This window comes from Leuciscus leuciscus (assembly GCF_965113295.1).
Source record: "Leuciscus leuciscus genome assembly, chromosome: 5".
Taxonomy (NCBI): Eukaryota; Metazoa; Chordata; class Actinopteri; order Cypriniformes; family Leuciscidae; genus Leuciscus; species Leuciscus leuciscus.
In genome coordinates, this window is record NC_138729.1 from 12,043,323 (window position 1) to 12,067,088 (window position 23,766).

At 37.7% G+C, this 23,766-nt stretch overlaps 1 protein-coding gene across 1 annotated transcript in view; it reads left to right on the forward strand.

Annotated features, from left to right (window-relative positions):
- acaca (acetyl-CoA carboxylase alpha) overlaps nt 1-23,766 on the forward strand; it is a 42,134-nt gene that overhangs the window by 15,811 nt on the left and 2,557 nt on the right. Inside the window, exons 10-28 of the mRNA XM_082171715.1 lie at nt 239-523; nt 3,084-3,239; nt 3,319-3,543; nt 6,291-6,446; nt 7,293-7,439; nt 7,705-7,974; nt 8,074-8,171; nt 8,648-8,768; nt 9,388-9,498; nt 12,810-12,953; nt 13,026-13,146; nt 13,785-13,881; nt 14,949-15,045; nt 15,826-15,961; nt 16,040-16,217; nt 17,725-17,837; nt 19,271-19,425; nt 19,614-19,784; nt 23,594-23,730. Of these exons, the coding sequence (XP_082027841.1) occupies nt 239-523; nt 3,084-3,239; nt 3,319-3,543; nt 6,291-6,446; nt 7,293-7,439; nt 7,705-7,974; nt 8,074-8,171; nt 8,648-8,768; nt 9,388-9,498; nt 12,810-12,953; nt 13,026-13,146; nt 13,785-13,881; nt 14,949-15,045; nt 15,826-15,961; nt 16,040-16,217; nt 17,725-17,837; nt 19,271-19,425; nt 19,614-19,784; nt 23,594-23,730 (2,918 nt within the window). The remainder of the gene's footprint in view (nt 1-238; nt 524-3,083; nt 3,240-3,318; nt 3,544-6,290; nt 6,447-7,292; nt 7,440-7,704; nt 7,975-8,073; nt 8,172-8,647; nt 8,769-9,387; nt 9,499-12,809; nt 12,954-13,025; nt 13,147-13,784; nt 13,882-14,948; nt 15,046-15,825; nt 15,962-16,039; nt 16,218-17,724; nt 17,838-19,270; nt 19,426-19,613; nt 19,785-23,593; nt 23,731-23,766) is intronic.

The window sequence follows — 23,766 nt, forward strand, 5'->3', positions numbered from 1 at the left end:
TGAAATTTATTGATAAATCATGATGTGTTCATGAAAACTGTTGCACACAGATTTCACACACAAATGTGTTAGTTATTCACAGTTAGTGAATGAAATCCAATGTTTTTGACTACAGCTTTATTGTTCTTTTGATCTCAGTGAAACAAAACAGAAAAATAATAATGCTTGGCCTCCTTCTTTTTAGTGCTTTTTATAGTTTTTTTAATACATATTTATAAAGTGAAGTTCATTTTAATAGTTGTTTAGCCAAGCTTTATTTTTGTCTCAAACAGAAGATTTTACCAATTTTGTCAATCCCTTTTTTCAGTTTGTGGAAGACCGTATCTACAGGCACTTGGAACCCGCATTGGCTTTCCAGCTGGAGCTCAACCGCATGCGTAACTTTGCACTGACGGCGATCCCCTGTGCCAACCACAAAATGCACCTGTACTTGGGAGCCGCCCGCGTGGAGGTGGGCACCGAGGTCACTGATTACCGCTTCTTTGTACGGGCCATCATCCGCCACTCGGACTTGGTCACCAAGGTAGGAGCATCTCTCTAGTAATAAACATGGTTAGGCGTGTGACGCTTTGGCTTTTCACACTGCGCTTAAACCTGGGTTATCGTCATTCAAAACCCCGCTTTTAACCCCGGGTAAAGGAACGATTCACACTTGTAATTTAGAAGCGGGATAAGAAACGCGTTTTAGCCGGGGTTATGAAACCTTTCTCTGGAGCAGGGTTAGCACCACATTTGCGGTGTTAACCCTGCATTGTAGTGCTAAACGTGTACATTGTGAAACGAAGCAGTGTTAGAATTAGGGATGTACCGATATGAAAATGTTGGCCGATACCGATAACCGATAATTCTTTATATTTGAAAACCGATAATCGATATATTGGCTGATAAATCTAAATCCCAATTTTTATATAATTTTTGAGAGCCTGATTTACAAAATTGCCTGATTTTGTGCATCTGAAGTGTCTCAGCTGAAGGAAATAATCCAGTATTTATCGGCTTTAAAATATCGGCCTAATTTTCTAATCGGCCCGATAACAGTGACATTAATGCATGGTTTGTGAAAAAACAAACTGAAACCCATACTGATTATTTCTTCACACGACTTTTGAAAATTGTATCACGTAGCCTAGAATATTTGCTTCTAAACTATTTGAAAATCATCCTGCCTACTCAAGATAAAACAATATATTGATTTAAAATTTGTAAGACATGTTTTGTGTAAGAAAGCTTTATGTGAATCATCATGAATATTGATGTGTTTCACACCTGAGAAAGACAAAGACCCTCCCATAATGGCCCTATCAGGTGGGGACTGTGAGAGAACCAGAACAAAGAATGAGTAGAGATTCAAAAAAGAATGGCTTTTTGATCGTTTGGAACACAAGATAATCCAAAGATACACAACAAAGGACAAAAAGCACATTATTGAACATACTGATCTAAAGACAGAGACTTGAACAGTCACATAACTTTTTGCCTTATATATATATATATATATATATATATATATATATAGCACAGCACAGCACAAACACAACAAGTCTTCCAAACTTTATGAAAAAGCAGAGGAGTACTGAAGTCTCTGATTCTTTGTTCTTGAGTTGATGGGGCATTTACAGGTCTGCGTTCCTTCACGTGGATGATTTGCATGTCAATTGCTCTTGCGCGCTTAGGTGTGGTCACATTAGAGCTAATGAGCACGGGCTGGAGAAAATGTCCTTGCTTTCATACTGATTACTTAAACAGAGAATATTTGTTTTTGATATAGTTTACATAATTTAAAAATAGAGACTTCAAGATTTGTAAAGACATGTCTCATGTTAGTGTGAAAAGTATTCGCTGAGTTACAGATCATTTTCTGCCGCGTTTCAGAGTGAACTTTGCATCGTCTATTTTCTTTATTTTACAAAAAAACAATTGTTTTTATTATGTGTACGCAAATAAAAGAAGACTTTTAACAGTTTTGAATGATGTATAACACTCATATGTAAGATCAAAATCAACAGAGTATTTTGAGTCTCTTTTGCACTGATAAGAAAAAAAGCGAGCTGGTCTTGCCGGCGTGACCTTTGCGTGTTTTCTGTCACAATTTGCCATTTTTCTGAAACACAGCCTACTGTTTATCCCTGTCAGAGGGATAAACAGTAGGCTGTGTTTCAGAAAAATGGCAAATTGTGACAGAAAACGCAACAATTTAAGTAATGAAGCATTTCATTTTTACCTTTATAAGTCTATTTAGTATAAACTTGATAGAACAGTCGGCAATATCTAATATCAGGATGCGTAATGCTAGAGCTTTTATGTAAACAGGTCTCGTGCTGCAGTCATCCAATCAATAGTCAGACTTAAAGCAGAAGGTCTGGACTCCAAAGCAGCTTTCATTGGCCAAGGACCGCCCAGAGGCCGTCTGACTGACATGTAAAGGAACCAATCACAGTTTGTTTTGTTCCGCGTCATGTTTAGGGTTGTGAAAATGTTACGTCAATGTCTCTACGATTACAAACTTGTGTAAAACTCTTGGACGTATTTTAAATAGTCTATGCCGCAAACTTTTCATACTTCACATACTTTTGAAAAATCCAGCATTTAGTTGATCCTGAAAAGCGCTTATTGTCACAGTTGTAAACACGACGGAGTTCTTCTTCCATGAGGGGGTTTGGCGTCAACGGCATTTTAGTTTCTAGTCGGACCGTTAAATAACTCGACACGCACGTCTCCCGGACATCCTGTAGAATTAAACCAATCAGATGATGATTGTGCAAATCCTGAAATGTTTCCTGTTAAGTGTGCCATATGCATCAGACGTTCAGCCAGGTCCGTGTGCGTGGCATCTGAGGTTGAGACTATCCAATAAATGACACTGACACGGCAAATACGCAAATTAATATTTGAACCCAGGGTTTAGGGATCTAAAGGTGTGAAACGCCAGCTTATGAATACCAAGGAGTAGTTGTTATCCCCGGGTATATTATGAGCAATGTGAAGCAAGATAACCCAGGATTTTGTTTACCTGGGGTTTAGAATGACCTAGGGTTAACTTTTCAAGTGTGAAAAGCCCCTGTGTGTGGTTTTCTGCTGTGTAGGAAGCATCGTTTGAGTACCTGCACAACGAGGCTGAACGTTTGCTGCTGGAGGCCATGGATGAGCTGGAGGTGGCCTTCAACAACACCACAGTGCGCACAGACTGCAACCACATCTTCCTCAACTTCGTCCCAACCGTCATCATGGACCCTTCTAAGGTTTCAATGAGTTTCAATGGATTTTTGTTTTAGGAAGGTACATCTTTGCATGTGTTTTGAGCCTTTGTGTTCTCATCAGATTGAGGAATCCGTGCGCTCCATGGTCATGCGCTACGGCAGTCGTCTGTGGAAACTCCGCGTGCTCCAAGCTGAGCTGAAGATCAACATCCGACTGACGCCCACTGGCAAGCAGATCCCCATCCGCCTCTTCCTGACCAATGAGAGTGGCTACTACCTGGACATCAGCCTGTACAAGGAGGTCACAGACTCCCGTACAGGACAGGTGGGGCACAAAGACCGACAGGTGGGGCTCACGTGTCTCTCATTAACACACACACACACACACACACACACACACACACACACACAGACATCTCAAACTGAACTACAGTATTATGCCTTTGTCATCCTTCATTGTTTGTTAATCATTGTTAATTTTCTGTTGATGGTAAATTCTCTATTAGTCAAAAGTTTGGACACACCTAATTATACTTTATTTGGACAGTTTTTTTTTTTTTTTTTTTTTTTTACATTTTAAAATAATAGTAAAGCCAAAGCTATGAAATGATACAAATAGGAATTTTGTAGTGAATGTTGAAAAATGTTTGATATGTTTTACCTTCTTCAGATTCGACACGTAGACATTCATGCGTAGACACAATTTATATATATATATATTTGTCTGCAAAGCTAATTTCAAGCATTTAAGAATAGATCAAAATGTTTTATGATATTTATAATTAATGATAAATATAACATGAAAATTACACTACTACTTTTGGATTCAGTAAGATTTTATTAAAATAATTATTTTGCATTTGTTTGATCAATAATACAATAAAAACAGTAATATTGTGAAATATTATTACAATTTAAAATAACAGTTCTGTTTTAATATATCAATCTAATATGCTAATTTTAGTGCTCAAGAAACATTTCTAATTATTATTAAAGGCACAGTATGTAAGTTTCGCCAGTAGAGGTCGCTTTTTCAAAACAATAACAAAGGCGTAGCTTGATGACGCCGTGAATGAGTGTGGAATCATAGGAGGTGTCGTCTTTACCTCCACAGCTGATGGAAAGCATTCCGACAGGACTCAGGCAGAAATCATGTTCATGGGTGAGCTAATGTATTAAAGTTTTACTTATGTTATTGTGGTATGAAGCAGGGACGGGGCCGAGAGCCTGGGACATTTTACATTGCTGTTTTATTATTGCCTATATGCCGCAGTCGGCCTCCTTACTTTTTGTTGTTTATTTTATGACTTAAGATACATTTATCGTCCGCCTCCTTCCCTGAACTTGAACTTTGTTACAGTTACGTTTGATCACTTAAATTCACGTTCTTTTGTTTAATTCTAATTAAACACCCCAAGTGCTGAATTACTACTCATACAGGTCAGTTTGTCTGACGAATTACAATTGTGGGGCAATGCAGCGCTGTTTTACTTGGTCAAAACAATCATACTAAATACGTTTGAGTGTGTCGAAAGTTATGTTAACGTTACTCTGTGCGTTAACTCGATGGCTGGTATGAGACACATGCACACTCCAGAAAGCTAGATCTATATTAGAATATCATATTTTTATTCAAAGGTGGGTGACTTGTTGCTAAACGGGATGCAATTTATTTTAAAGTATATTGTATGATGGAGAAAATGACATATTTCTGTTTCTTCAAATAAAGCCCCTTCTGATTTTGCTATGTTAGCCGCCATGGTACAAACATGTTACTCGCTGTAAATCATTACAAGAGATTCAAACAATAAGTCTAACCGTGTTGAACTATATAACGATGATTCGTTTTCTGTCTATAAAAGTGTCCAAACAGTTGCTCACTTGTCTAATAAAGCACATAATATATTAAAGCGTCTTCCATGGTTTCTACGGAAGTAAACAAAAACAAAAAGTGAAGTCCGCACACTGCAGGCTACTCCAGATAAAATTATTAAAAGCATGGTCGAAACGTTGTGCTTTCTATAAATTTATCTGGAGTAGCTTGCAGTGTGCTTCACTTCACTTTTCTTTTTTTGTTTATGTTACTTTGATGTCCTGCACCTGAGCCCAATCTGGGTGTTTGGGATATGCACACCAGTTTTGTATTTTTGATTCTACGGAAGTAAAACCAGAAATCAGGGATAGCTTGGATAAGACGTAATTGACAAGCGACGCAATGACATGGGCCGTTAAAATAGCTGATTTCTCCAAATTTAAACATGTTGGAAACATTTGGGATAATGTAAGTACTCAAGTCAACAAAATATATAACATTGTTTTAGTGGTTTTTGGATATTTGAATCCAAAAATCTTACATATTGTGCCTTTTAATATTGGAAACTAGTTGTGCTACTTGATATTTTTGTAAAAACGTCATACTTATTTGATTTTTTTTTCACGATTATTTGAATTAATAGAAAGTTCAAAATGAACAGCATTTATTTGAAATAGAAATAATTTGTAATATTATAAAGGTCTGTCACTTTTAATCCGTTTAATCCGTCGTTACTGAATAAAAGTATTAATTTATCAGAAAACGCACTGACCCCAAACTTTCAAACTGTATTGTATATTTTTAAAATATGAAAAAAATTATATTGAACATCTTGATATTTATTTTATGTATATTTATTCTTTTATTGTTTATGAGAAAATTGTATTCAGTCATGTGACCAAACACATTGTACATTGTTCAATGTACAATCTGCTGTTGTAGTAAGGCAGAAGTTACACACTAGGTTCAGTAATATCATTCTTTAAAATATTGGCGTTCAGTGATTTGCCATTGTGCTAGTTCACAGTTTCGTTTCATTTGTCAGAGATGTGCTGACTTTTCTGTCTAAATGTAAAAAAGAATTGAGTTTTTTAAATGTTTGCAAATCACCTTTAGTCATTGTTACATCAACTGTCCGTCTTTTTTGTTTCCATCATTGGGCAACTGTCATCTGTTTGTCTATATGCGGGGATATATTTATATTATTGTTGTGGTTAATTGTATAACTTTAACTCTGCCTGACTGGCTGACTCTTTCTTGCCCTCCATCTCTCTCCTCAGATCATGTTCCAGGCGTATGGAGATAAGCAAGGTCCTCTTCACGGCATGCTCATCAACACACCCTACGTCACTAAAGACCTCCTGCAGTCCAAACGCTTCCAGGCCCAGAGCCTCGGCACCACATACGTCTACGACTTCCCAGAGATGTTCCGTCAGGTATCGTCCACAACCTGAAACAGTAGTCTAGTGATGGCAAATATTTAAGAAGCTCAAGATTTTATTTGAATTCAATTCAGGGCATCACAATGCAATTACAAAATCCTTAATGCATCTGTACATCTCAATTTGTCAACAACAGTAAAAAACTAAAAAAAAAAAAAAAATATATATATATATATATGTGTGTATGTGTGTGTATATATAACACCCCCAGTAAAACTATTTTCTATTTTAAAATATAATTTAATCCTGTGATCAAAGCTGAATTTTCAGCATCATTACTCCAGTCTTCAGTGTCACATAATTCTTTAGAAATCTTTATAATATGCTGATTTGCTACTCAATAAATGTTTATCATTGTTGAAAATGGTTATGTATTTTTATTTTCAGAATTCTTTTATGAATAGAAAATTCAAAAGAACAACATTTATCTGAAATAGAAAGCTTTTGTAACATTATACACTACTGTTCAAAAGTTTGGGTTCAGAAATAAAATAAATCAATACTTTTATTCAGTAAGGATGCATTACATTGATCAGAAGTTGCAGTAAAGACATTTATAATGTTACAAAAGATTATATTTCAAATAAATGAAATGGTACTCTCTGTTCATCAAAGAATCCTGAAAAAAAATTTGTAAACAACTGTTTTCAAAATTGATAATTGTTTACGAATAAATTCTGAAATCTGAGAAAGTATTGCATTGCACCTGTAAATAATTTTTTCTTTTCATTTTTTAAAGAGCAATTGAAATATGAACATAAATATGTATTGTGATTTCATAACTTCTTACTATAAATATTTCTGAGTGATTAGTTTCTTATGCTGTCCATTTTTCTCTAGTCTCTAAGGAAGTTATGGCAGTCCATGGATGCACACGCCAGCTTACCCAAGTGTCCTCTTCCATCGGAATTGCTCACCTTCACTGAGCTGGTTCTCGATTCTCAAGGTCAGCTGGTGCAGATGAACCGTCTACCTGGAGGAAATGAGGTTAGGTTGCACCATGTTAATGATACTGGCTAACTGGCAACATTTTTTCCTGATCCTAAACACAACAACTATGCACTTCACAACTTTCTATCTCTATCTCTAGCTCATTTTCAACAAACCATCACATGCAGTACACTTTGCACACTGTAGGGGGCCCCTTTGCTCCTTAAATGTTTGTGAGGCTCTGCAAGCATTGTTTTAAAATGAATTTATTTGATCACAACTTGCTTAACACTCATGATTCTTCAATTGTCTGATTCACTAGATTGGCATGGTGGCATGGCGGATGACTATCCGAACCCCTGAGTACCCGGCCGGCCGTGAGATTATCGTGATCAGCAATGACATCACACATAAGATCGGCTCCTTCGGGCCACAGGAGGATGTTCTGTTCCTGCAGGCTTCAGAAATGGCTCGGGAAAGCGGCATCCCGCGGATCTATATCGCTGCCAACAGCGGAGCCCGGATCGGCCTGGCAGAGGAGATCAGACACATGTTCCATGTGGCCTGGCAGGATCCAGCGGACCCATACAAGGTCTGGAGTGGCTCCAGGGGAAAGGATCAGAGATCATTAATGTAGTGATTATCTTTTGGATGTGTGTCATAATCATTGTGTTTTTCTGTTGATTCATAGGGCTTTAAGTACCTGTACCTCACACCTCAGGACTATAAGAAGGTGTCTGCTCTGAACTCAGTCCAATGTGAACATGTAGAAGACGAGGGAGAATCCAGGTGAGTTACTTATTATTCCATAAACCGTTGTTTAGCTCAACTTTTTAAAAGAACTAATTGTTGGTTTCCTTTTTCGCAAAATAAAGTGTACTTTATTCTGCACAAAAAGGTTTTCTGCACTAAAAAAAAATAGTTTCGCATTAGCAATTGACACCCTGTGTCTTATTATCCATTGGAAGGATCAATAGTTATATAAAAATGTAAAAATATATTACATTCTTCTGCCATTTAAAATAAGTTTCTTTCCTACTTCCCATCATTACTGGCATGCTCAGTTGCTGAACACACGATAGGAATTGTTACTTCTTTTATATCTGATATTAGAAGTCATTTTTGCTGTTTAGTTTCAATAAGTGGTTGGACTGGGAGGAAGTTTTGAGTTGTGAAAGTAACAGGATATTTACATTGTACATTTTTCTGTCATTGATTAAGGATTAAATAAATTCTCCTCTAATGGAACCTGTGTGTTTTTGCAGGTATAAGATCACTGATATCATTGGTAAAGAGGAGGGGTTGGGTGTGGAGAACTTGAGAGGTTCTGGCATGATCGCAGGTGAATCATCGCTGGCGTATGAGGAAATTATCACCATGAACCTGGTATGCTGACAGAACACACACACTTGTTACAAACCATGGCAAATATTTGGCAAAACATTTGGAAAAGTGCCACCATTGAATACTCATAAAAGCGTATAAGCAATAATGTTCAAAAGTTTGGGGTCAGTACGATTTTTTTACATATATATATATATATATATATATATATATATAAATATAAATATAAATATAAATGGATCAAAAGATATAGTAAATACATTTACAATGTTACAAAAGATTTCTTTTAAACTTTCTATATGTCAAAGAATCTGAAAAATATTTATTACAGTTTCCACAAAAATGTTTAGCACCACAACTGTTTTCAACATTTCTGAAGGATAATTTAATACTAAAGACTGGAGAGTAATGACTGGTAAAAAGTTAGCTTTGCCATCACCAGCATGTAGTAAAATAAAAATAGGTATTTTTAAATAATATTCCAGTTATTGTAATAATATTCCACTATATTACTGTTTTTACTGTTTTTTCAAATAGCTGCAGCCTTGGAGAGCATAAGAGACTTCTTTCAAAAAATGACAAACTTACCATCCCCAAACTTTTGAACGGTGCAGTATATGATCAAGTGTTTCTGAGCCTCTGTGTCTTCTGTGGTCCTCAGGTGACATGCCGGGCCATTGGAATCGGAGCGTACCTGGTGAGACTGGGCCAAAGAACCATACAGGTGGAGAACTCTCACATCATCCTGACTGGAGCTGGAGCTCTTAATAAGGTCAGCAGCCGTACATAAACGTGTTTTGTATTTTGTGGTTTAGAAATAGAATCCACCACATGCCAACTTGTGCCTCCTCGAAGCATTTTTTATTTTATTTTTTTGCCTAGTCTGCTTTGTATATTTTCAAAGGTCTTCTCTGTTTAGTTGCTGCTATGAAAAATGGCATTTGCGCATAAATTATCTATTCACTCAGCTGATAAGGGCACTTTAATTGGCCTCTCTTTTAATTGTGTGAAGTAATTTGATTGGGCCGAGGCAGGAATGGTGACAGGTTAGCGTGAACTCTAAAAGCCTGGTGTGCGATCAACTATGACCCAAATAAATGAATCCCTAATTCATGCAATTACCACGACTGCATTACAATATGACTTTTATGAATCAGCCAGTTTCTTATTTTACTGGTGACAGGGATTGGTTGTGGTCGGCTGTGCGTTCAAGCATGTGTTAAAGGAACAGTTCACCCACAAATGTAAATTCTTTCATCGTTTATTCACCCCTCATGTCATTCCAAACCCACAACTTTATTCCATAAGACACAAAAGGAGAAAATGTGTGTGTGCACTGGTAAAAATAATTACCATGCAATTGTCTACATTTTTTTCAAGCTTTAAAAAGGGAAGAAAAAACATCACATGTGCTTTATTGGGAACAGAAATTAAATCAGAAATAAATTTTCAGAATGAAAACTGATATCACTGTATAAAGACAATGAAAGTCAATGGAAAGTCACCTGCCATGATTGAAAAACAAACGTGTATGTGTGCGTTTCTCTAGGTGTATAATTCACCCCTCAGTGATTGCCATCCCCCCGCATGTCTCTCTCTCTCTCCGTCTCCCGTCATGATGCTGCAGCTCCTTCAGGAATAATAGAAAGAGAAGCGTGAAGTTGTTATTTGCATAGAAATAGGCTGATGCCTGGGGCTGAGACCGGGGAGGCACTCCCATAATATTCCTCTGAGAACAGAATTGAGCACTTCTACTGCTGCAGATATCCCTGTCTCGCTCTGCCTTCCCACCATCACTCTCTGCAGCCGTCCAGATTGGGGTTGGGAACCAAGAAACAGTTTTTATTCAGAATAATTTCCCATTAGCAGTTTGTGAATATCTATATCCTTTCACTGGTTTCAACAGAAATACGGTATTCAGATATTTCTGGCACGGTCATGATTTGTCACGTCCAGTGTCCGGTTGTCCTCTCTGGAACCGCAGGAACACCCCAAATATTCTCATCTGTGTATGTCCTTTACAGTCCTAATACTTGTGTTAGTTAGATCAGAACCATGATCTGCTCATTTACGAATACCGATGATGAGCATCACAGGTCTCGAGCCTGGCAGGTCTGCAAGTGATTCTGATTGTTATGAAGACATCAGTCTCAGAGTTGTTTTTGTGTGGATGTTCCAACCTCAGTGATTCTGTCACCGTTGAAGGTATGGAAGAGTTCAGTCTTTTATTAACCACTGGAACAAAAGGGAAGTAAGCCACAATAAAAAACATATAAGTTTGGAGTTGAAGTCAAGGGCCAGACAAAAACTAGGTTCCTTGCATTCCAGATCTGGACCTTATAGACCTCATGGACTCAAGATCCAAACCAAGACTGACCCTAACAAAGAAGTAAAGTTGAAGATTTTTTTTTGTTTTGAAAATCAAACAATTTACCTTTTAAGCATTCTAATTAGTTTTCTTGCGGGGCAAACAGAAATCAGAGAAGCCGAGTAGTGATTTTATGTGCCACTAGCGGCACCAAATACACAATTGCAAAAAATCTGTGAAAAAGGTTTCCTAGACACACACATTGGACATTCACGCCATATTCCATTGTTCAGCCAAACCGGTAGTCCTGCTTCAAACTCATGCCATTCATTGAACCAGAAGGTGTCAAGGAGCTCAAAATAAGCAGAAATGCTTCACAGTGTTTACACTATTTATGGCCTGTGACACCACAGACAAATTGCATTACCTCTACAGAAAGCATTGTGTGAATGAATGGTGAAAGGAAGAAGAAATCTGAGTATTGATGCAGTCCCAGAGGCATAAATAACCCCTTACTCTCCCGCACTGACCACTCAATGACACCGTCATTCTTCCCGGGTCCCTGACAGCATTGAGCGGAAAGCAGACTCTCCTCAGCCTACAGCACTGGACTGACTGCCTGTGTGATGGTATTGATCCGCAGCCCCAGGACCTCCGCTAGCACTGTGCCATAACACACAATACACACATCTTGCTTCCTAGTTCTATGATGTTCTTTCTCATGTAAGAAGCACAAAGAAGAGTTAGTGACATTACTTTTTTGATTATCAACATATTGTAGTTTATTCTGGCCAAGAATCCCCCAACCAGTCTATTTCCAAGGTGTCACCATCCATTTTATTATGACCCTTTCTGACCTTTCAAACAATTCCTATGACAACGTTGAAGTTCTTTGGACTTTGAGCATCATTGCAATGCTTGAATTGCAGGCAACTTGACATCAGGGGTAGCGCTATAGTTTGACACTTGAATCCATAGAGACAGTTCCACAGTTATTTTTTTATTTTTTTTATGTGCTGTTTAAGGGCAAGGGTTATGAAATCGATAGTTCCACAAAATTAGACTGGTGTTGAACCAAGTTATTGCTAATTCACATAATGGCATATCAGTCTCCATTAGTTCTACAGACAAAACTGAAGAAATTTCTTTAAAAGCTGTTTAGACTCAAGACCTCAATGTACTTTAAACGAAATGAAGAACGCATGGTTGTAAAGTCATTTTGAACAAAATCTATCCAAAATAAAGGTCTTCGTTTCAGTGTTTCTAAACCGATCATCAGTGCAGACTTTCTGGAATAGTTAACGCCGGCTGTTAATCACTTTCGAATTGCCATCGGTTCGTGAGGATTGTTTAATAGGTGCATGTGCTCTAGGATCTTTGATATGGAAATCTTTTCAGGTTTTCTTTCCATTTATTCACTCGTTCCACATTCCCAGCAACTTGATATGTGGTGAAATGTTTGCAAACAGTACACCGTTGCGCAGCTACTTCAAACTTTGCCCCTGAGTGAATAAATGTAGAAGAACTGTGCCAAAAAATATATTGGGGCCTTAACTCGTGTACTGACTTTCACGGACAAAACTCTGCAACCAAAGCATAATAGGAAGTTCTTGAGGATATATTGGGGATATATTTGCACTAACAGCCTTAAAATGGTTGAGTATCTGGTTTGAAAGTGACTTTTGTGTGAGCTGTGCTCTCCAGTTTTTGTGACTCCATTACTTTGCATGGCAGACAACCATTTACTCATTCACCTTTTTGCTCTTTCTCTACAGGTTCTGGGTCGAGAGGTGTACACCTCCAATAACCAGCTAGGTGGAGTACAGATCATGCACAATAATGGAGTCACGCACACCACTGTGTGCGATGATTTTGAGGGAGTGTTTACGTTACTTCACTGGCTGTCCTACATGCCGAAGGTATGCAGAAAACACTGTGACATGTAACCCGGAGAATGTGATTTCGAGGCTAACAGTGCTATTTTCCTTCAGAATATGTCCAGTCCTGTTCCAATGCTCTCTGCTAAAGATCCCATTGATCGGCTAGTGGAGTTCATTCCTACCAAGGCACCTTATGACCCACGCTGGATGCTAGCGGGACGTCCCAGTCTGAGTGAGTGGATGCTAGAACCCTTGTTCAATACAAGTACAGCTATATTGACAGCATCTGTGCCACGGTGCCAGTTACCACAGGTCTGGTTATACGTTACCAACGTGAATGATGTGGGTGAATTACTGTCAAAGTCATGTGACCAATATGCAGAAAATGTAGAATAAACAGGAAATTATAAAATAGAAAGTCATTAAGTTTCTGTATCAGTGATATTATGTACTGTCAAACTTCTGTTGAACTCAGAACATAGGATTTGTTGATGCTTCCTACAGCGATATCTTGAGTTTTGTGTATTAATTGTGTTGAGGGATGTGTTGTTAGATGGGGGAAGTATCCAGTAATGGATGGCTGTGGTCTGAGGGTTTATGTTTGAGGCACAGCACTAGGTCTCTCCTCTCAGAGATAAGACACTCTGGGATATATGGAGTGTTTTTTATTGGCGAGACAGATTACACATCACTGTAATTACCACAGCGAGGTGGGGAGATATCGAGAGTGGGTGGCAGGGAGAAGAATCTTTGTCTCAGTGCTGAGACGGGTCTCAGTGTAATTGAACGGTAACCTCTTCCTGCAGCAGCTTCCCCTCGGTTTAGATTGGGTGCTAATGCAGCTCTGATGGTCTCTCTCCTTCCATACAGACACTAAGGGTGCGTGGGTGAGCGGGTTCTTCGACCATGGCTCTTTTCTGGAGATCATGCACCCGTGGGCACAGAGTGTAATCGTAGGACGGGCTAGGTAAGCAGCAATTATCAATACAGCGGCCCCAAAAGTATTTGGACTCTTATGCAAATCTTAAAATTGAATAAATGTCATTGCAGATGGCACTTGGTTTGATATTTTGTATAACAAATGATGCTACTCTCAGAACTGACCTTTTTTTTAAATATGTTTTCTTGAAAAGTGTGCTTATGTTCTCTTTCTTAAAAATAAATGCCACATGCAATGACATACATTTGCAAATAGTGATTTTTCTAATGATTAACCATATAATCTGAGCCTTTACACTGCTCACTGAACTTGTGTTGACCTCTGACCTCAATGCCTAAAGGGCAGCGTTTGTCAATTGGAAATGTCCTGCACTGATAAATGCACTTTGAAAGCTCCTGTGGGGAACATTAGTTTTTCATCAGTCTTCTACTCAATTCTCCTTTAGTTGTCTAACACAATAAAGACATTGATTTTTTTGTATGGTTTTTTTTTTTTTACCTTTACAGTATTTGTCTGCATGAAAAGCTTTTTTTTTTTTTTTTTTTTTTTTGAGTTATTTTAAATTATTTCAGTATTTTAAACTTAAATATTATACAGTATTTTATACATCATTGGAACCTTTAATGTTATTAATTTAAAATGAATCACTAATAAATTAAGAAATGTCAGTATAAGAACTATAGTTAATTTAAATAAAAATTGCTATAAATTGTTTTAATTAAAAAATGCTATATATTTATAAAATATTTAGTTCGAAAGCCTTACTTTCATTGTTTACATTTTCATTTGTGTGTAAGACAATCTAATTGAACTAAACATGTTTCAAGAATATTTTGATGTAATTTCTTATCCTTCACCCAGTTCCAGCTGTATATGTATCATAAACATTACAAGATAATGACACTTTAAAAAAAAATGTTTTTCAGAAAATTTGATTAAAAAACAAACAAACAAATATTTATATATAATATATTATTATATATTATAATTAATATATATATATATATATACATATATGATTTATTTATTTTTGTTATTGGTGTGTGTTTGTTTTATTCTGTTCCTTTGTAACAATTAGTCTCTCTTAATTGAAGGTTGGGCGGGATCCCGACTGGAGTAGTTGCAGTGGAAACCCGATCGGTGGAGCTGTCAATCCCAGCAGACCCAGCTAATCTGGACTCGGAAGCCAAGGTGACCACTTAGAAACATTTCCAGACTCTCAAGCTTTGTTCAGACTGTCAATCAAATACGATTTTTGTGCATATCCGTTTGGAATCCAGTCGTAGCAAGTGTGGACGGCAAAAAAATCACATAAAATGTGATTAAGCTACAGTCATATGTGGTTTGAAATCCTATTCAAATCGCATTTCTGGAAATCAGCTTCAGTCTGACTGCTCTGATTGGTTTTTGCGTGGTTTATGTAACTTTCTCACGCCACATGTCAGACGTTGTTATAGGAAATATGCTGAAAGTCGCTGCGTAAACAAGGTTGTGTTGCTGCAAAGTGCCTGTCGAGCTGAAAATTACAACAGCTTGTACATGGAGACATGTTTTGAGACCGGCGGAGATAAAAGCACGGAATAAAGCCACGCACACCAGCCTCCTACGTGTCTGCCACTGCCTCAGAAGACGCCGGTATCCAGCACAGCAGCAACACATTGTCATGTTGTAAATAAGATAACATCTCTATTGCAAACCCCTCTACATTGCTGTTGTTGTTTTTTGGCATATGCCTACCAACGCAACGTCATTGCCATAGAAACCTATACAGATTATCTGGCAAATGAAAGAGCGCCACAGGACACCCACACCGGATCTGCATAGTTGCGTTACATAGTGTGGACAGTCAATCATTTAGACCAGATTCCACTTGGATACACAAATAATCTGATAATCTGGCAGTGTCAACATAGCCTCAGTCACATGATTTCTGTCAGAAGGATGACCAGTGTTTTGTGCTGTTTCCTATAGATCATTCAGCAAGCAGGGCAAGTGTGGTTCCCTGACTCTGCTTTTAAGACTGCACAGGCCATTAAAGACTTCAACAGAGAGGGGCTTCCGCTCATAGTGTTTGCCAACTGGAGAGGCTTCTCTGGAGGGATGAAAGGTCAGTGATATGGGAAGAGAACTGGTATGTGCTTTAGTGACCTGTGATGGTCTCTGCTAACACCTGTCCTGTCTTTAGACATGTATGACCAGGTGCTAAAGTTTGGAGCATATATAGTGGATGGGCTGAGAGAGTACAGACAACCAGTGCTGGTGTACATCCCACCACAGGCGGAGCTCCGGGGAGGATCATGGGTCGTCATAGACCCCACCATCAACCCTCGCCACATGGAGATGTATGCAGACAAGGACAGCCGGTAAGAATTAGGATGTGGAACAAAGGCTTTTTTTTTTTTTTTTTTTTTTTTTTGTCAATGTGCATTGCCATATTTTTACTGCTGTAATTTTATTGTAATATCTTACTCGCAGCATGGGAAGGCTTTATTTGAATCTTTAAACTACATTTACAAAAATATGACAGTAATAGACAGCAAACAGTAATAAAATATGAACAAATAATCAAATTGCAAATGGTATCATGAATAAATACAACAGAATAAAGAGATAAATGAAATAAACATGGCTTTAAGTTTTTCAGGTGGGTCTAACAGTAGTATTCAGGTAAGAAATACTACAGAAATTAAATCAAATGTAAAATAACACTGGATAGTTTTCATTGTAAAAATTAAATACAGATTAATGCTTACAATTAAAGTTCCAAAAGTTATTCAGTCAAGAGCAGCAAATGATTTTCTCTTTTGTTCTTTGATTAACATGACAGACTGCAGCAGGGTTATTAGGCTGCTGTCACTTTAAGAGCTTGTGCACGGATCCAATTTACTGTTACACAACTATTTACGTTTCAAAACTGACTGTATTTACCTGAATACTCTGCAAGATGAGCATTTTGACATAATTAGTCTTTGTATTTGACCGTTTAAGCGCAATAAGCCACGAAAAAGAAGCCAATTTGGTACTCGCGATCTGTTTGAGAGGCGGTTTTATGAAAGCGGCACTTTGGCATGAGCACGAAACCTGCGAGAATGACTAAAATGATGCGCAATACAAGCACTATTCAACCGAAACAAATGAGACGAGTAAGCGGCAGGAGGCGCGTTGTAGAGAAGATTCAACAAAAATGTATTTCGGCCCTCACAGATCATTTTTCATAGTAAAGAAAAAATATACATAATAACCGAAAAAGGTGTAGGCTGAAGCCTATGCTTATTATGCCTACCCTTTATACATAATTATTTAATGAACGTCACTTTCCTCTCTGGATTCGTACAAAATAAACAAACAGTTACATAAGACAATTTCCAAAATTTACATAAATTATTACAAAGGTACACATATCATATATTATTACAATAGTTTACATATGACATACACAAATTATTCATATTGAGTTATATAATTATTTATCACCTTGTTTTTAAACATTTTCTTGAATTAACAGAGTGAAGTACACAATTTTAAATCCTTATCACAATTGTTCCATAGGTTTACCCATTTAACAGATATACATCTATTTATTGTATTAGTTCTTGCCCTTACTTTTTTAGACATATACATTCTTCTTAGTTTACAATGACTTCCTCTTATTTCGAACCGCCTCTGAATACAATTTTGAAGTAAATATTTCAGATATTTCAGTATCGATATGACAACAGTATGACAAAACTACGTCAGACCTTACTAGACGGCCAGTTTGAGTGATGATGCGAGAATAGCATTGTACCAGTGTTTCAAACAGATTCATTGTAATGGCCGGAGTGAGCTGATTCATCAGTGTGTGTGTGTGTGTGTGTGTGTGTTCTGCAGTGGTGGTGTCCTGGAGCCCGAAGGCACGGTGGAGATCAAGTTCCGTAAAAAAGACCTGGTGAAGACCATGAGACGGGTGGACCCTGTGTACATGGGGCTTGCAGAAAGACTAGGTAAGTTGTTCACAGTGCTCTCTCTCTCCTCTGAAACCGTATTTTGTTTTATTGGACATGTACGAGTGTTGTATTAAAGCACATCATCGCTACGTTCTGCTGATTGCGCCGACCCTCTCTCTCTCTCTCTCTCTCTCTCTCTCCTCCCTGAGGAGACGTGTCAATCACAGGGGTCTCAGATCAATCAGACCCCGCTGCTGTTCTGTACCTCCTTCGATCGATTACCCCCTCAGCAGTCACTAAAGAGGACTGTGTCACATGCAGCCATGCTGAATGATTGCCTCTGATGTGATCGATCTCTCTCAAACAGCCACAGGGTGATGGGAGATCCTGGAGAGCTCCTCGGTTGGGCCGCACTGTCGCTGTGTGATCATTCTTGCTAATTTTCTTGTGTAGAACAAGGGGTCAACACACAGATGCCTAAACAGTAGAATTGTGCCAGTGTGCTTAAAGTTGCAGTAAGCGAGAAACACTGTTGATATTTGAAATCACTAAAACAAACACGCCCCTACCCAAAAGGATCACAACTCTATCTTGATAGCTCCACCCCGAAATTCACAAACGCATCATGCAACACAGGCACCTCCCCCATAATGAGTGTATACGCCCCTTACTGCTGATTGGCTACAAGTGTGTTTTGGTGCTCGGCCGATCAACAGCGTTTCTCAGAAAACGCTTGCCGCACCTCAAAGCCGACATAAAATCAAAATGGACTTTCTTTCTTAATATACTTAATTTTTTTTACTATTCAGCGTATATATTAGAGAATATATATTACTCTAAATAAAATATAAAATTGTGTAATAACTTGTTCCCAGTGTTATTTTAGTATCATTATATATTATAGTATTTATTTATAATATATATATATATATATATTTATATATATTTATATTTTTTTTTTTTTTTTTTTTTGCTATGTGCCTAAATTTGTATTAGTTTTTGAGTGTATCTGTTTATATTTTAAATATATTTATAAGCTTAATTTTTATTTTTGTTTTAGTCATTTTAGTACTTAAACATTGAAAGTTAATCTGATATTTATATTTTATTTTATTTCAATTGACGGAAATTGGTTTAAATAAAAACGCTAACCGCTCCACCTCTGAAACTACTTTTCTTTTTGCTGACAAGATAGGCACAAAGATTATTACCCTTAACAGCAAAATTGCTATTCAGTTGTTTTAGGTAATGTCAAAAATAAATCCATTGTAATAACTATTTATATAAACACCAAAAATAACTATTAAATAAAAACAGTAATTTAATGGCAGTTGATATCTTGAACTTTCATGCTCACATCTGAAAAAAGTTGCCTCAAAAGTTATAGAGACGGCTACATATCGGCCCGACTAATATATTGCTCTGTCCCCATTTTTAAGCTACTCATTTTTCATACATTCTACATAAATTTGCTGTGTGTGTGGTTTCAGGCACCCCGGAGTTGAATGTGTCCGAACGTAAAGAGCTGGAGAGTAAACTGAAAGAGAGAGAGGAGTTTCTGCTGCCCATATATCATCAAGTAGCTGTGCAGTTCGCCGACCTTCATGACACACCGGGCCGCATGCAGGAGAAAGGAGTCATCACTGTCAGTACTCAACTTCTATTATAGCTCATACTAGTCTGCTCTGCTTTTTCATGCTTTTGTCACTTTCTGTTGGAACCATTGATTTTGAATTCATATTTCTCCATAGTTGAAGAATCAAAAGCTCAAATAAAATAAGACTTAAATGAATTAAATTAATCTGGACTTGTCCTTTTATTGCGTGTGTTTAGGACATCCTGGAGTGGCCGACATCTCGGTTGTTCTTCTACTGGCGCTTGCGGCGATTATTGCTGGAAGACGCGGTTAAGAGGAAGATCCAGTGTGCTAACAGCGAGCTGACGGACGGGCAGGTTCAGGCAATGCTCCGGCGCTGGTTCGTGGAGGCAGAGGGAGCTGTGAAAGTATGTCACGAATAAAAAAAAAATACTATTGCTTTAAAGGTGCAGTAAGCGATTTCTGAGAAACACTGTTGATATTTGAAATAGACACCCAAACAAACACACCCCTTGCTTCAATGCTCCGCTCCCATGATAGTGAACATGTTATGCAACACGGGCAACCACATAATCCTGGTGCAAGTATGGAAGAATCTGTCAATTCAAGTCACCTTTATTTATATAGCACTTTATACAATACATATAGTTTCAAAGCAGCTTTACAGTGATAACAGGAAAATTATGCATTTTGGCTGTTCAGCTGAAGTCAGTTCAGTGTTGATTCAGTTCTGTTAATTGTTAAATTAGGTCAATTCATCTATAAAGCAGTTCTGTAAAAAATGTGGTCATTATACAGCCATGTTTAGTTTTCATACAACCGCATCGGTACAGTCAGATCAATAATATTGTTGAATATTAAGTGTCCCCAACTAAGCAAGCCAGAGGCAACATTGACAAGGAACCCAAAATCCATCAGCTGACAGAGTGGAGAAAAAAAACCTTGGGGGAAACCAGGCTCAGTCAGTCAGGTAGTTCTCCTCTGGCCAACGAACAAACAGTGTGATTGTGATTCAGACGGAATCACAAGTCAGAATTCAGATCGGGATTGGTAGCATTCAAATATTAATCCAGTTTCTTTAGCTTGAAGATTGGATTCATTACACCAGTATAGAGACAGCTGTCGAATCAGCTGAGATATTCAGCATACATATAACAGCATATCTTGGTTCTGTAATACAATAAATATAAATATAAAATAAACAAACAGTTATTCGCGTATCGAGCAGAAACAAAGAAACCTAAGTGTCTGTTCTTAAGCCTTCCCGCTCTCTAACATCTCTCCAGCGCTAGAAATCTTTTCCAGTATTACATTATTATTAATTTTTTTCAATTGCTAACATCCTTTTGTCCAATCTGTAGTCACATTTACACATTTCTGAAAAGCTTAAAGTTTATTAAAGGGATAGTTCACCCAAAAATGAAAATTCTGTCATCATTTACTCACCCTCAAGTTGTTTCAAACCTGTATGAATTTCTTTTTTCTGCTGAACACAAAAGAAGATATTTTGAAAAATGTCTGTAACCAAACAGTTGATGGACCACATTGACTTCCATAGTAAGAAGAAAAAAAATACTATGGAAGTCAATGGGGTCCATCAACTGTTTGGTTACAGACATTTTTCAAAATATCTTCTTTTGTGTTCAGCAGAAAAAAAGAAATTCATACAGGTTTGAAACAACTTGAGGGTGAGTAAATGATGACAGAATTTTCATTTTTGGGTGAACTATCCCTTTAAGTATAAAGTATCTACTTCTGCAACAGCACCTCAAAAGTACTGTAACAAATATATAAAAAATATTGACATAACTGATAAGGATGTTTAGGTAACAGATCTCTGAAATATTGAGAAGTAGCTGGATCCAATCTCAGTCGGAGGCGTAGTCAGATGTTACATTACTTGGACATACACAGTAAAAAAAGGGACTCTGAATTGGTTTTGTTCAATGTGGATGCAGAACAACTCAGAGCAGCAGTGACAAAAGAAAAAAAATGTCTGGGAGAGGAATAGGCTAGTTGATGGAGGGAGAGCAGTAGTTGGATCAGGACAAGGGAGAAGAAGGTTTGAAGGAATTGGTCTTGGATGGGAGAACTGATGCAACATCAACCCACCAATAGTTAGGGAAGAGGAGTAAGAATGTGTGCTGGACTGTGCAACCTATGAAAGCTTATTTCTGCGATGGAATAGAAAATAAAAAAGGTAATTCTGACCTTTTTATCTCACAATTCTGGCTTTTTTCCTTCTCAATTCCTAGTTTATGTCTCACAATTATAAGAAAACTAAAGTCAGAATTGTGAGATGTAAACTCGCAATTGCAACAAAAAAAATTAATCTAGAGAGATACCTTTTATTCTTATTTCTTCTGTGGCATAAAAAAGCTTCCATAGTAACCAAAGGTCATGTGTTGTATTTGTTGTTGATCAATGAGTCAACTGAACCCATTTGTCCAGTGGCTGCCCTGAGCAATTGTTACTTAAAATTTTTTCGACTGTACATTCTATAAAGTAATGCCTCATTCACTTTTAGATAGATTTTCATAATGCCGTCAATTGTTAGTATTTGGACAGTCATTGTGCTATGATTGACTACGGTATATTCATGTTGGATAGAAAATTAGTGCTAGTGTTTTGACAGATTGGTTCAATTTTGAGTCGGGTTTGCTGTGATAGAGTTAGTGTATGTAGAAAGTGTATGTTTTTTTTTTAGCATTTTGAAATGTAGAGTTTGGTTTTATTTAACAAAATGTGTTTTTTGCCAGAAAATGAACTATTTGGCCAGTTGTGTGATGTAGGTGTGTTGCTGTGTAATGAGTTTATAAAAAGTATTGTAAATTGTAAAAAACTGTAAAGCAGGTTCTAGCTCTTGCCTGATCGTAACCCTTCCTCCAATTATATTCCTCTGACCTAAGTAATGTCCCGCTTGCTCACTCTCTCTTAAAGGTGCTTTATGTAACTTTTTCACTCTACTAAAGCATAAAAATATCTTTCAGATATTTAGGAAACATGGTAAATTAACATACTCGTTTCTCTGAAAAACACTTGTGCGTGTTCTGAAATGTTCTGAAATGTGCGTTCCGTGTTGTCATTCGCTTTTTGTTTTGGTCTGTGTGATCTCCCCCACTGCCAGTTCACCCAATAGTATTTCGACACCTCGGGATGCCAGTTGGCAGGAAACGCAGCGTATTGCAGCCAGCAAACAGACTGGGTCACAGATTGCAGATTCCACACAAACTAAAAAGCCTCGATATCCATCTAAAAACCTCTATGACAGAGCATATTAAAATGTGGATAAATCAACTCATTAACTTACTGTGAGTAAGTCTCCTCGGCTTTCATTGTCAACTGCGCTCGTTCCTGTTGCGTGTCCTCAAATAACCCGCGTGACCGTCGAGTCTGAGGAGGAGGGGGCCGGGGAAACAAGGATCTCCGATATTTTGAATTTCGAACTCTAGCTGTCATTCTTACAGACTGCACCTTTAAATCGCTTACTGCACTAACAAATCTCCTCTCCAGATCGCCAACAAAAATCTTGTGAAGAGTTTAGAAAATGTGACCAAAATATTGAGAAATGTGTCTTGGGGATTTGTAAAATTAACTGTAGTAAGTCTTTCTTCTACTGAAGTGGATTGTGGACCAGGGAATATATGACAATTAGAAATGATCGGAATGGATGAGCTCTCCCGAGCTCCGACAAGGCCTCCGAAGAGTCGCCACACCAGGTCCTGGAGCAGAGCCAAGTCCCCAGGGCAGGTTAAAGGATCTGCAGAAGACGGTGTCTGGACCACTAATACATTAGCCCAATCTGAGCGAGCTATCTTAAGCTACAATTAATCTCCACCCTGCCACGCGCAGATAGCAGAGCAACACGCTGTTTCTTAATTAAAAGCAAACGGATTAAAAATGATTAATATGGGGCATTAAATGTTCTTGCCGACTACAAGTGCTTGCGGTTTTTAGAAGCACGGAAGCCCATTAATGCCTCGACAAATCTTCACAAGCACAACGTCCAGCTTTGTTTTTAGATCAGCCTGATGTTATCAGTCTAAGCCTAAACGAAGAGCCGTTGATTAGGATTGTGATTTGGTTTTCAAATAGAAACATTGTCAAAGTTTGTTTGGCAAGATGTTTCAAGCGAGCTTAAGGTGTTTAGAACTTTTTACTTTTGTTCTTTTGTTTCTTTATGTTTATGTATTATTTTTGTGTGTGTCACTCTTAGGCATATCTGTGGGACAGTAATGAGGATGTTGTGGAATGGTTGGAGAGGCAGCTGGCAGAGGAAGAGGGTGCCAGATCTGTCATCGATGAGAATATCAAATATATCCGCAGAGATCATATCCTCAAACAAATCCGCAGGTAACACAAGACACCAGCCTTAATGTGTGTGTATAT